A 14498-nucleotide genomic window follows, 5' to 3' on the forward strand; every position below is an offset into this window, starting at 1 on the left:
GCCTTTTAGAGCCTATAAACTCTTCTTACAATTCCCCCATTTTACCTGTCCTAAAACCAGACAAGTTCAGGATCTGCGCCTTATCAACCAAATTGTTTTTGCCTATCCACCCCATGGTGCCAAACCCATATACTCTCCTATCCTCAATACCTCCCTCTACAACCCATTATTCTGTTCTGGATCTCAAACATACTTTCTTTACTATTCCTTTGCACCCTTCATCCCAGCCTCTCTTCGCTTTCACTTGGACTGACCCTGACACCCATTAGGCTCAGCAAATTACCTGGGCTGTACTGCTGCAAGGCTTCACAGACAGCCCCCATTACTTCAGTCAAGCCCAAATTTCTTCCTCATCTGTTACCTATCTCGGCATAATTCTCATAAAAACACACGTGCTCTCCCTGCTGATCATGTCCAGCTGATCTCCCAAACCCCAATCCCTTCTACAAAACAACAACTCCTTTCCATCCTAGGCATGGTTAATGCAGTCAGAATTCTCACACAAGAGCCAGGACCGTACCCTGTAGCCTTTCTGTCCAAACAACTTGACCTTACTGTTTTAGCCTAGCCCTCATGTCTGCATGCAGTGGCTGCCACTGCCTTAATACTTTTAGAGGCCCTAAAAATCACAAACTATGCTCAACTCACTCTCTACAGTTCTAATAACTTCTGAAATCTATTTTCTTCCTCATACCTGATGCATATACTTTCTGCTCCCCAGCTCCTTCAGCTGTACTCACTCTTTGTTGAGTCTCCCACAATTACCATTGTTCCTGGCCCGGACTTCAATCCGGCCTCCCACATTATTCCAGATACCACACCTGACCCTCATGACTGTATCTCTCTGATCCACCTGACATTCACCCCATTTCCCCATATTTCCTTCTTCCCTGTTCCTTACCCTGATCACATTTAGTTTATGATGGTAGTTCCACCAGGCCTAATCGCCACACACCAGCAAAGGCAGGCTATGCTATAGTAAAAGCCACCAGCCCGCCTCTTAGAACGTCTCATTTTCTTTCCATCATGGAAACCTATCCTCAAGGAAATAACTTCTCAGTGTTCCATCTGCTATTCTGCTACTCCTCAGGGATTATTCAAGCCCCCTCCCTTCCCTACACATCAAGCTCAGGGACTTGCCACTGCCCAGGACTGGCAACTCTTAACTCCCTCTTAGAGAGGATAGATGATCTTTGCTGGCAGGGGACCCTCCAATACTTTCACCCTGATGAAGTTCTATTCTTTACTTTTATACTCACTCTTATCCTCATTCCCATTCTTATGCCACCCTCTACCTCTCCCCAGCTACCTCCACCACACTATCAACCTCACTCATTCTCTCCTAGCTGTTTCTAATCCCTCCTTAGTGAACAACTGCTGGCTTTGCATTTCCCTTTCTTCCAGCGCCTACACAGCTGTCCTCACCTTACATGCAGACTAGGCAACATCTCCTGTCTCCCTACACTCTGAACTTCCTTTAACAGCCCTCACCTTTACCCTCCAGAAGAACTCATTTACTTTCTAGACAGGTCCAGCAAGACCTCCCCAGACATTTCACATCAGCAAGCTGCCGCCCTCCTCCGCACTTACTTAAAAAACCTTTCTCCTTATATCAACTCTACTCCCCCCATATTTAGATCTCTCACAACACAAACTACTATTCCTGTGGCCACTCCTTTATGTATATCTTGGCAAAGACTCACTGGAATTCCCCTACGTAACCTTTCACCTTCTTGATGTTCCTTTACTCTTCATCTCCAAAGCCCAACTACGCATATCACTGAAACAATTGGAGCCTTCCAGCTCTGTATTACAGACAAGCCCTCTATCAATACTGGCAAACTTAAAAACATTAGCAGTAATTATTGCTTAGGAAGACACTTACCCTGTATTTCACTCCATCCTTGGCCACCTTCCCCTTGCTCGTCAGAGTCTCCTCCCAGGCCCTCTTCTTGTTTGCTTATACCCAGCCCCGTAAATAACAGTGAAAGTTTGCTCATAGACACTCAACGTTTTCTCCTACACCATGAAAATCAAACCTTCCCCTCTACGCCGTTACCCCATTAGTCCCCATTACAACCTCTGATGGCTGCCGCCCTAGCTCGATCCCTAGGAGTCTAGGTAAAAGACACCCCTTTCAGCCCTCCTTCTCACCTTTTTACTTTGCGTCTCCAGTTTTGCCTCACACAAGGTCTCTTCTTCCTCTGTGGATCCTCTACCTACATGTGTCTACCTGCTAATTGGACAGGCACATGCACACTAGTTTTCCTTACCCCCAAAATTCAATTTGCAAATAGAACCAAAGAGTTCCCTGTTCCCCTCATGACACCAACATGACAAAAAAGAGTTATTCCACTAATTCCCTTGCTTGTCGGTTTAGGACTTTCTGCCTCCACTATTGCTCTCGGTACTGCAATAACAGGCATTTCAACCTCTATCATGACCTTCTGTAGCCTCTCTAATGACTTCTCTGCTAGCATCACAGACATATCACAAACTTTATCAGTCCTCCAGGCCTAAGTTGACTCTTTAGCTGCAGTTGTCCTCCAAAACCGCTGAGGCCTTGACTTACTCACTACTGAAAAAGGAAGACTGTATATTCTTAAATGAAGAGTGTTGTTTTTACCTAAATCAATCTGGCCTGGTGTATGACAACATAAAAAAACTCAAGGATAGAGCCCAAAAACTTGCCAACCAAGCAAGTAATTATGCTGAACCCCCTTAGGCACTCTCTAATTAGACGTCCTAGGTCCTCCCAATTCTTAGTCCTTTAATACCTGTTTTTCTCCTTCTCTTATTCCATTTAATTTTTCAATTCATACAAAACCGTATCCAGGCCATCACCAATAATTCTACACGACAAATGTTTCTTCTAACAACCCCACAATATCACCCCTTACCACAAAATCTTCCTTCAGCTTAATCTCTCACATTCTAGGTTCCCACGCCTCCCCTAATCCCGCTCGAAGCAGCCCCGACAGACATCGTCCATTATCTCTCCATACCACCCCCAAAAATTTTCGCCGCCCCAACACTTCAACACTATTATGTTTTATTTTCCTTATTAATATAAGAAGAGAGGAATGTCAGGCCTCTGAGCCCAAGCTAAGCCATCATATCCCCTATGACCTGCACGTATACATCCAGATATCCTAAAGTAACTGAAGAATCACAAAAGAAGTGATATTTAAATGGCCTGTTCCTGCCTTAACTGATGACATTCCACCACAAAAGAAGTTAAAATGGCCAGTCCTTACCTTAACTGGTGACATTACCTTGTGAAATTCCTTCTCCTGGCTCATCCTGGCTCAAAAAGCTCCCCCACTGAGCACCTTGTGACCCCCACCCCTGCCCACCAGAGAACAACCCCCCTTTGACTGTAATTTTCCTTTACCTACCCAAATCTTGTAAAACAGCCCCACCCCTATCTCCCTTGGCTGACTCTTTTCGGACTCAGCCCGCCTGCACCCAGGTGAAACAGCCTTGTTGCTCACACAAAGCCTGTTTGGTGGTCTCTTCACAAGGATGCAAATGAAACTCTGTATCATTTTTTATTGTGTTTATTTGATATTCTCTTTTCTTCTTTATTAGTCTAGCTAGCAGTCTATTTCCTTAATTTAAAAAAAAAAAAAAAAAAAGCCCCTGGATTCACTGATTATTTGAAAAGTTTTTTGTATCTCTGTCTCCTTCAGTTCCACTCTGATGTTACTTTTTTCTTGTCTTCTGCTAGCTCAATCATCCCAGGTCAACATCCCAGGTCAATTCCTGCTGTGCTGGCAGCAGGAATTTCAAGCCAGTGATTCATAGCTTGCTGGGCTCCATGGGAGTGGGACCTGCTGAGCGAGACTACTTGGCTCCCTGGCTTCAGCCTCCTTTCCAGGTAAGTGAACGGTTCTGACTCTCTGGGGTTCCAGGCGCCACCAGGGGATGAAAAAAAAATTTCTGCAGCTGGCTCGGTGTCTGCCCGAACAGCCGCCCAGTTTTGTGCTTGAAACCCAGGGTCCTGGTGGTGTAGACTCACCATGGAATCTCCTGGTTTGCGGATTGCAAAAGCTATGGGAAAAGCATAGTATCTGGGTGGGATAGCACAGTCCCTCATGGCTTCCCTTGGCTGGGAAAGGGAGGCCTCCTGCTCCTTGCACTTCCCGGGTAAGGTGATGCCCCACCTTGCTTATGCTCGCCCTCCATGGGCTGCACCCACTGTCTAACCAGTCGCAATGAGATGAACAGGGTATCTCAGTTGGAAATGCAGAAATCACCCGCCTTCTGCATAGGTCTCACTGGGAGCTGCAGACTGGAGCTGTTCCTATTCGACCATCTTGCCAGAACCCCCAACAAGAATATTTTTAAAACAAAGTAAATACCACCATACTCCTGGAAAAAAAAATACACTTTTGCTGTCTGCCAAGAAGCAGCAGCATGGGGTTCACAAATAGTTGGATTCCTAGTAAAGATTCTGCCCAGCTGAAAGTTGGCTTTGAAAATAATGCGACCAGAAACTTTGGGAGAACAGAACTTTAAGTGGCTCAGATAGCCTTCTTAGAGTTTGGATTACCATTGGTTGTTCTCCTAAAGTGATAAGAAGTTTCTAGAGGAACAGTGTGGAGATCAAAATGGCCTATGATCACCAGAATGCTATATATCCAGCCCCTATGCCCTTTGTGCTGTACTTGCCTATGTGGGTTATAAGGACCCAAGTCCTACAGAGTCAGGAATCACCCTTCCCTTTAAAATCTTCCTTCTTTGACAAAGCCCCGCTCCTGCATGACTGCAGGAAATCCAGTTCTTTCCCAAAGTATTCCAGAGGATACCAAAGGTAGCTTACGTTTTCAACCAACATGGTGCCTCTCTGGTCTGCTTGTTTCTTATGGACCACCACTGGGCCTGAGCCTCTTCTCTCCATAGCTACAAACTTTTTGGGTACCACAAACCATACTTCTCCTTTTATTCCCCAAGAACAGCTAATAACAAAGCTTGAAGATAGCAAAAGGGGAGTATATGACAATAACTTAAAACTGGGAACTAGAGAGCAGCTTCTTTCTACTCCTGGTGTCACCCAAGGGTCCCTTCTGGCTTTTCCCCTGCCGCCTCTGCCCTGCTGCCCCTATGGTGGGGTCCATTCCCTTTTTTTCAGTTGGCATCTCTGGCTGACATGTTCTCCACCCCTAGGCAGCAAAGCCAGATTCCTTTATGGCTCTAAAATCTCTGCAGAGGTGTTTGTTTCCTAAAGTCATCTTTTCTATCATTAAGCAAAATAACTGGATTGTGCGCAGCCCCTGCTGGCTCATGTGTCACTAGTACTGGGCCTCCCTACCATTAAGGAACCCAGCACTTTCAAGTTCTCTGATTCTCCATGTGACATGCCCAAGTGAACCAATACCACCACTGCCCCAATCACCCACCCATTCCCAAAAAGTGAAAAATAAGCATACAAACAAGTGACTAGTGTTTAACTAATCTCAGAAACATTTGCATTCAGAGTACTTTCCCTTAGAATTTTCTCCTCTCCACTCCATGAGGAGTGGGTATGTGCTTTATTATATCAACAAGACTAAGAAGCCGCACCCGAGTGGTCCCACTCAAAGAAGAGATTTCTGTTTCTACCTCAAAATGCAGAAACCACTACAGATTAAAAGAGAAACACACACACACTTTAAGAAACTCTCCCTTCCTCATCTTCAAAGTGTGGGGTATGCATTCCAGATCTCTCAGCCTGATGGACAGCTTGGAAGTGGAAGGGACCAATGTCCAGCAAGTGGCCTTTGCCCCATGTCCATTGTGCCTTGTGTCTTCCCAGCCAACTCAGAACTCCTCACATCCAGCCCCCAGACTACCGCTCATGGGCTCAGGCAAAGGTGGGAGTAGCCAGGGTTTGGCACTTGGGAGACACTCAAAAATATTTTTTGGACAAACAAGTGAATGTGAGCCCTGAAACTTTCTAGAGAGTCTCTGTCCCATTGGGTTCAAGCCAGTAAAAAGCCAGAGAAGTGTCTTTCTGTCCCAGACATAAGCAAGAGATGGATGAGTCCTTTGTGCAGAAGTTAGTAAACACTCCTTGGTGTGGAGGAGTTTTTTGTTAATGAAACAACATCCAGTTTGTTTGATGAAAGATTAATATGGTCAATGAGCTCAAAGTCATCTTCAGATTAAAGCATTCACTAAAACATGGCTGGGTTAGTTTGCAGCTAAAAGGAATAAATATACTTTATAAAATATGAGTTCCTGGTACTCAGGTTCTGCTTCCAAGGAAGTCTCAACCTAGACCATATAATGAATAGAGACTGAAGGAAGAGGTATTGGGAACTCAACTGATTCTCAGGCAGGGGAAGTGTGAGAGGAAATGTGGAAGAGGAACTAGGGATATCAGTTTCATCCTGGTCATGATTCACAGAAATGAGTGCAGAGGGAAGACAAAGTCAGATGCCCAGACTGCAGTGTCGGGGAACAGGAGGCCATTGAGTTTAGATTGCTAAGAAAAGGATGGAGGGTAAAAACATTGAAGAGTTTCAGTGAGAGTCTATTTTCTCCAAATAGGAGAAAAGCTTATGGAGATACCAACAGACCTCATCTGAAACACTTTGAGGGTTCCATCTTGCTCTTTTCCACATTCTTCATATTTTCTAGGTATCTCTGGAGGCATAAGAGAACACTTCTCTAGCTTTTTTGGGTGGCTTCAGCTACCAGCTATCACTACAGTCCCCAGCCATAATTTCAGATCTTCCATCCTGTCAACTTTCTTCAAAACACAAAAATAACTCCTTTCTCTCCCTCACTCATACAGTAGAGTTCAATTGATTAAACTTATCAAATTATTTTAAATATTCATCTGAAATCAGTGAGACTAGAAACTTCATATTTTAGGGTAATTATGAGGTACAAAAGCAAGATAAATTGTCTTATCGATGACACTTTTGATAGAAGATTTTTAAACAATAAGGCATAAAGTTGATGTATAATTTTAAAAAGAAAATATTTCTTGGGATATGTGTTTCTAGATTAAGGTATGGTGGGCCCTGAATAACGAATCTCAGTTTTTCTTAAGGTCCTCCTCCTCTGAGCTACACTGTGGGTCGAAAAGGGCAGGATTATCATAAATGGAAAGAACCTAGAGGCATTTTAGTTAAATAAAAAGAACATCTGGAAAAAGACATCTTCGTTACTGGAAATATTCAAGCAGAGGTTTCTGGGATGTTTTTGATGGCACTCAAGCATCAGAGACCAAGGTCAGCCTAAGAAACAAGCAAGGTCCCATCCTACAAAGAGAGTGAAATTAGATCCGTATATGAAATGCCTAGCACAGTGCCTGGCGCATAAGAGATACACACTAGATACCAGATCCTTCCCATCCTGAGAGTCTGTGGGTCTATGCTCGTATATATTGGATGTATTTCTGGAAGGGTAATTGGATACATTGTAGATTCTTCCAGAAGTTCACAATTTTCTTAATCGGAGCCATTGAGAGAAGGCAAGGGAAGGAAGCATGTTCTTTTTGCTTGTGTCAGTAACTCTTCCTCTAGCTGGAGGTTTCATCACCTTCAGGCAGTTATTGGTTTGGGCTTTATGCTATCCACTACAGCTGAAATAACTGCTCCAGCAGCCTTCGCTCCTTCCATCAGGGCGTGCTCTACCTGCAAAGCACATCAGTTCACAGGACAATCAGTACCAATCCTAGGCTTGCACCCTCCCCTACCTCCACCCCACCATACCCATTCAGCAACCAGCCTGTCTGGAGTCTATTCCCAAGAGAAGAAGCAGTCCATGCTATCTTATATTTTCAAAACTCCTAGAGTAACAAGAGACCAAGAAAAGCCAGGATTGTTGGAGACAGACAACCCCTTCCTCCCTCTGTGCCATTTGGCCCAGGGTCTGCTTCCAGCGTGGGGCTCAGAGGCAAAGGATCTCACAGCACCACAGCCACTGAGGCCCTCATTCTACAAACAGGGGATCCAAGAGCCAGGGAGTGGAACTCACTTGGACAGAGCCATACAGTGAATTCGTGTCCAAACTTAGCTCTTGGGTTCTTGGGCCTCATGACTCCTAGGCCCAAGCTTCTTCAGAGCACTTCTTGTAATGCCCTCAGTCCTTGGGGTCTTCATGTGCAAATTCTCACGGGATGGGAGGTTTCTCACACCAGGGCCCACCAAGCCCCTGAAACTAGAGCAAAGCCTCACAAGAATGGAGTGCAGGCTGGAGAGGATGCAGAGCAGAGAGGAGGAAGGTGCAGAAAGTAAAGGGCACAGCAGGGAGGCTGCCAATGGTCACTGAGGATGGGCTGGCAAAAGCAGAGACTAACATTGGAATGTGAGCCCAATCTGCTTAGACAACAGAAGAAACATAGAAAAAAAATAGAATAATTATGTTCTTCTTTTAATCTTTAATTTTTTTCATCTCTTTAAAGGGGGATAATAGGTCAGGTGTGGTGGCTCACACCTGTAATCCCAGCACTTTGGGAGGCTGAGGCGTGTGGATCACGAGGTCAAGAGATTGAGACCATCCTGACCAACATGGTGAAACCCCATCTCTACTAAAAATACAAAAACTAGCTGGGCATGGTGGCGTGCACCTGTGATCCCAGCTACTCGGGAGGCTGAGGCAAGAGAACCGCTTGAACCTGGGAGGCAGAGGTTGCAGTGAGCCGAGATCACGCCATCGCACTCCAGTCTGGGTGACAGAGCAAGACTCTGTCTCAAAAAAAGGGGGGAGTAGTGATAATAAATACTTTCTCTGCTCATCTCATGGAGTTTTAGTAAGGATCACCTATTAACATGAATAGCCCAAGTTTTCACATACATTTAGGATTCAAAGTTATTTCACATGCACTGAACTACATGAATTTATTACTTCTCTATATGGGAGGAAGTGACAGAGCCAAATGCAGTATAGGCCAGGCAGGTAATGTGAGTGAGGCAGGTGGGTGACATACCTACCCCTTATCCCCTGCAAAGCCACAGCATGTCCCTACAGAGTGACAGCAAGTAGGAATGCCAGCCCAGTGGCCTGATCAATTGTATGTTAAAAAGAAAGCTGAGGGCCAGGCTCAGTGGCTCATGCCTGTAATCTAGCACTTTGGGAGGCCGAGGCGGGTGGATCACCTGAAGTCAGGCATTCGAGACCAGCCTGGCCAACATGGCAAAACCCCGTTTCTACTCAAAATACAAAAATTAGCCAGACGTGGTGGCGCACACCTAGTAATCCCAGCTACTTGGGAGACTGAGGCAGGAGAATCGCTTGAACCCAGGAGGCAGAGGTTGCAGTGAGCCGAGATTGCGCTACTGCACTCCAACTTGGGCGACAGAGCAAAACTCTGTCTCAAAAAAAAGAGAGAGAGAGAGAGAGAAGCTGAGAACCTACATCTTTTTATATAAAATTTCTATATTTTTAAATATTGGCAAGTAATTCAAACAAAAAGTGTGTGTGTGTGTGTGTGTGTGTGTCCAAGATGTGGCCCACAAGGTACTAGGTTGCAATTTTATCAATAGAGTATCTGCTTCTGCTTATCCCTGCTTTGTTAAGGAAGAAATGGTCTTTGGCCAGTCACGGTGGCTTACACCTGTAATCCCAGCACTTTGGGAGGTCGAAGTGGAGGATCACTTGAGCCCAGGAGTTCAAGACCAGCCTGGGCAACATAGCAAAACCACCTCTCTACAAAAACATTAAAATTAACTGGGTGTGGTGATGCACACCTGAAGTCCCAGCTATTCAGGAGGCTAAGGCAGGAGGACGGCCTGAGCCCAGGAGGTTGTGGCTGCAATGAGCCATGATTATGTGATTACACTCCAGCCTAGGTGACAGAGTGAGATCCTGTCTCCAAAGAAAGAGGGGAAAAAAAGAAAAGAAAGAAAAGCTTTCAGAAATATACTGATTTGACCAAGGATACCCCTCTAGTTAATAGTTGAGCTGGGGCTCCAACCGCTGGTCTTACTATTAGCCCAGTGCCTTTTCTACTCCTCCCTGGGTTAATAAAGGTGAAAATACCTCCTGAACCATAAAGTCCTGCAGAAATAGAAGGCCCTACTAGTATAACGAATAATATAATGAAAGCCCTGATTACCATTCTGATCACTAATGAAATGACAAACCCCAAGAAAGCTCTGGAAGAAGCCATCATCAGAGCAAATGGGGTCACACCTGCTGGCTCCGGGGTATGCCGTATCTGAGGCCATTGACAAAGTGCTCACAGTTCCCTTCAATCAGGCTGTACTGCACGATCTTGTTGACCATCTTTTTTGTACGCTGGATGATCTTGTCCACCGGCAGGGGCAGGTACGTCCCATCTAGCTTGTTGTTGACCTTCCAGGAGCAGCCATGCAGCACATCCTCCAGACGACTGTATTTCACCACGGCCTGATTGCTAAAGATGGAAGTAATGCTGCCCACCTCAAACTCCTCACCTGGAGACCAAAGACAAACAAAGGTTGGGAAATACAAGGAGTAGCAAAGCAGAGCACAGTCTAAGACTCTGAGTAAGCTGCTTCCCCTGGAGTCTCATTGGCACCATCAGTAGAAGGGTGGCAGAAGAGGGGAAGTTGGAATCAAAGAACCGCAGAGAATCAACTTTCCTGAGAAGCCCTTTGCCCTGCGCCTCACTCCCTGCTCTCAACCCGCACAGGAGTCTCTTTCTCATTAAACTCTTGGAGCACCTTCCCATGTGGTCCCAGACTGTGTTGCACTGACCTACCCAAGTCCTAGGATTTGAGTCTCATTTCCTGAGAAGACTTCAGTAATCTTCACAAACATGTAAAGAGCACTCTCTATGTAAGTGTCAGCTCATGGGTAAAAGGCCATCACATACATGATTATGGTGGTTCCATGTCACGCCTCCCTCTGGGGCTGCCACAGGGGCACAGGGGAAGCCAGCCAAGCAGGGCTCTGAATGGCACCTGCTCCTGCCAGCTTCCACCTACAGCCACTTGACTGACCTCTACTCAAATACGGGGATTCTCATTAAGGGTATGTTTGAAAACAGGGTTCCACAGCTTTGAAAAAAGAAATGTTTGAAAGGTGCTACATTATCATATTCAGCCCTGAGATGAGACAGAGACTCAAAGCGGGTCAGGAACCTGCCCAAAGCTGGGTGGGTAGTCATTTAAAGTAGCACTGCTACAACCATGTTGATATGCAAATGTGTATACCCTTCCCTTTATAAGTTGTCCAAGGGCAAGAAATGCTCCATGATCTTTTCTTACAAATGTGAAGAAAATCTGCTGATTTTATAAAAGCTGGCAACAGATAATTCAGCATTCAGGAGCAGAAATGGCAGAATTCATTTTCAGAGAGCAAGATAGGGGTGGGCGAAGACATAACTGATAAGTATCTCTGTGGTTGTACAAGAGGGAAACTCCTGGATTTAGTCTGGAAAGAAGAGATGAATTTCTACATTCTTTGAGTAGGTTCCGAGACAAGAAGTGGGAAGGGTATGAGTGGATGGGGCAGAGAAGAGAGGCAATGAGAAAGGGGCTCTGCTCCATGGGAACATCCCTGCATGGTGAGAGACTGGGCCAGAGGAAGAGGACAGGACACAGGGATGACAGCTGAGAAGAAGTTAGGACAAAAGGCCTTTGGTATAGTGCCCTTCTGTAATTCAACTTTGAACTGGCAATACCTGCACAGGAGACAGCATTCAAAATGCATTCAATGGTATTCAACAGGGTCTGCCTACCCCTTCCTCTCCCAAACCCCAACCCTTATCAGGCCTCATCTCCTGAGATAACCATTGTGACCAGCAGTTCTAGATACCAAATTTTAAGTTGTTTCCCATTTTGCTGTACTCTTCCTCTACTATCATCACCTCCTCCCCCATCAAATCTCCACTAAGATTTAATTAACACAAATTGAATCTCAGCCATATGTTAAGCAGCTGTGAGAAATGAAAGGAGGGCTGTATCTACATTTAGGGTGAAACAGCATGGAGCATGTTGGAACAGCAGCGAGACAAGGTGAGGACGAAGGTGCCAAACGTGATCAAGAAGCCAGATGCAGTGTCTTGAGGACTACAGAAAACAAATGACAATCAGAACATGTGAGCATCTGCACCCTCCTTGGGGAATCCTCAGAAAGATGAGGATAGATGCTCAACTTTTGTCAATACAAAATGGAGCTCAAGTTCTAAAATGTGTGTATTTAAACAAAGGGCCCTCTAGGAGGTCAGGGAACTTGGGCCACGCTCTTTACACTTGTATCACTCTTAGGCCTGGACACTCATTGGTTTTTGGTGAACAGAGACCAAGCTCTGTCACACAGTAAACAAAGGTCCAGTCATGCTTCAAGGGGTCCCATTGCTAAAGAATGGCAGTAACTGAGGAACACAGTAATTAACTGTGCTTCTATTTACTTTGCTAACTTCAATATCAGTATTTCAATAGACTATTCACTCTTACTCGGGGGAGCCAGATGGACCACGCAATCATCTTCTACATAGATGGCCCAGTGCTCATAGCCAATTCGAAAAATCTCAATCAGGTCTCCAGGTCTGGGTCTTGGTTTTCCCTATAATGGAAAAATAAAAGATAAATGGCACATGCTCAAGGAACTCCAGAGACCTTGTTTTAGGATCAGGGACAGCTCAGCCTAAAGATCACCTCAGTGTGGTTCATCACTTCACAGAAACCCAAGCTAAAGAAATTTCTCTTCCCACCAAGGACCAAAGAAGTCCCCTCCTCTCCTACCACCACTCACATTACTAAAGCCATCAAGGATACCCGTGCCAGTTATCAATGTATTGCCTCTCAGCTGTGAATGTATCCTCCAATATATACTCTGTGATAGATGACTAAACTTGTTTTAAGCATTTCTTCCTTAAAGCAAGTAAGATGTTAAGCCTTCTCAGTAAAGGGTGCTGGCTTTCTCTTGTACTGCAAGAGAAAGGGGTTCTCCTGCACTTTCTGGCTGGCTTGGGCAGGATGATGGTCAGTAGTGTGGGTGTGTGGACATCTAGTAGAGTTCTACCTCAGACCCAGAATCCTCAAGGCCTCCTGCCCCTGCTGGCACCCTGATTCCCTCTGCAGGGCCCCCATGTGACCCACCTGAAGCCCAGAGGGTGCCCCCATTCTCTGCACACCCACACCACCAGTTGCTAATAGCCACTTCAGTCCTGCTTGCCCAGCAAATGCAAACTTCTCTATTATCGTGTGTGTGTGTGTGTGTGTGTGTGTGTGTGTGTGTGTGTGTGTGAGAGAGAGAGAGAGAGAGAGAGAGACAGGTAGAGAGACAATGAGAATATACATGAATAGGTAGGCATAGAGTTGTAAATATGATAAGCATCCGTCTTTTTAAAAAATATTTGACCAGAGCTCCAGGTTGCACCTTCACTGCTGTGTTATCATCTCCTAGAGACCCAGCTTCTGTGGCCCTGTGACCTGCAGGTCTTTGGAAATCCATAGCTAAGATGTTAGGACTCCCCTGGAAGCCTAGAAATGGTATTGCTGTCTCTAAGCCAGACCTGATCAACTACCTGGAGCAAAGAAAAGAGCCCTGGAATATGGAGAGACACAAGATGGTAGCGAAACACCCAGTTACATGTTCTCATTTCACCCAAGACCTTTGGCCAAAACAGGGTATAAAAGATTCATTCCCAAAAGTGATACTAAAAAGATATGGAAAATGTGAACATGAGAATTTACAATTAAGGAAAGGCTGTAAAAGTGTGGGTGAGTGCAAAGTGCACAAAGGAGGTCATAATGGACTTAATTAATGTCATTAATGTCGTTAATTTGTCAACTACTCAGAGCAAAATATTTTAATGTAATACATATGTGAAAGTCTCTAGCAAATTTTCGAATTCAAATAGACATAAGACATGACATACTGGAGAGAAACCTTTCAAATGTAAAGAATATGGCAAATTGGCCAGGTGCAGTGGCTCACACCTTTAATACTAGCACTTTGGGAGGCCAAGGTGGGCGGATCACCTGAGGCCAGGAGTTCAAGACCAGCCTGACCAGCATGGTGAAACCCCATCTCCACTAAAAATACAAAAAAATTAGCCAGGCTTGGTGGCACGCACCTACAGTTCCAGCTATTCAGGAGGCTGAGGCAGGAGAATAGCTTGAACCCAGGAGGTGGAAGTTGCAGTGAGCTAAGATCGCGCCATTGCACTTCAGCCTGGGTGACAGAGCAAGACTCCCATCTCAAAAAAAAAAAAAAAAAAAAAGAATGTGGCAAATTATTTCACATGCTCTCACACCTAACTCAATGTCAGAGAAGTCATACTAGACAGAATTCTTACAGATATGAATAATGTGGCAAAGCCTTTAACTGGTCTTCAAACCTTAATGAATATAAGAGAATTCATAGTAGAGAGAAACCCTATAAATGTAAAGGATGTGACAAAGCCTTTTAAGTGCATCTCAAGCCTTAGTAAACACAAGATAATTCGTGCTGGAGAAAAACCCTACAAATGCAAAGAATGTGGTAAAGCTTTTAACCAGTCTTCAAATCTTATTATACATAAGAGATTCATACTGGAGAGAAACCCTATGATTGAATATGGCAAAGCATTT

General features: G+C 45.0%; 1 protein-coding gene across 7 annotated transcripts in view; it reads right to left on the bottom strand.

The window, feature by feature from the left end:
• Positions 1-3544: 3544 nt before the first annotated feature.
• The window catches only part of PLAAT5 (phospholipase A and acyltransferase 5), a 31721-nt gene continuing 20767 nt past the window's right edge, over positions 3545-14498 (bottom strand). For 3 of the 7 annotated variants that reach the window (XM_008953923.4, XM_008953925.4, XM_008953922.4), the window contains exons 4-6: positions 12378-12486; positions 10129-10391; positions 3545-7628 (exon numbers count right to left, since the gene is read on the bottom strand). In XM_008953923.4, the coding sequence (XP_008952171.1) occupies positions 7536-7628; positions 10129-10391; positions 12378-12486 (465 nt within the window). In that variant the 3' untranslated portion in view covers positions 3545-7535. Of the gene's footprint in view, positions 7629-10128; positions 10392-12371; positions 12487-14498 lie in introns of all 7 variants that reach the window. The other 4 variants (XM_055094433.2, XM_055094432.2, XM_055094434.2 and 1 more) reach the window with 2 other exon arrangements.

Source organism: Pan paniscus, chromosome 9 (assembly GCF_029289425.2).
Source record: "Pan paniscus chromosome 9, NHGRI_mPanPan1-v2.0_pri, whole genome shotgun sequence".
Lineage (NCBI taxonomy): Eukaryota > Metazoa > Chordata > Mammalia > Primates > Hominidae > Pan > Pan paniscus.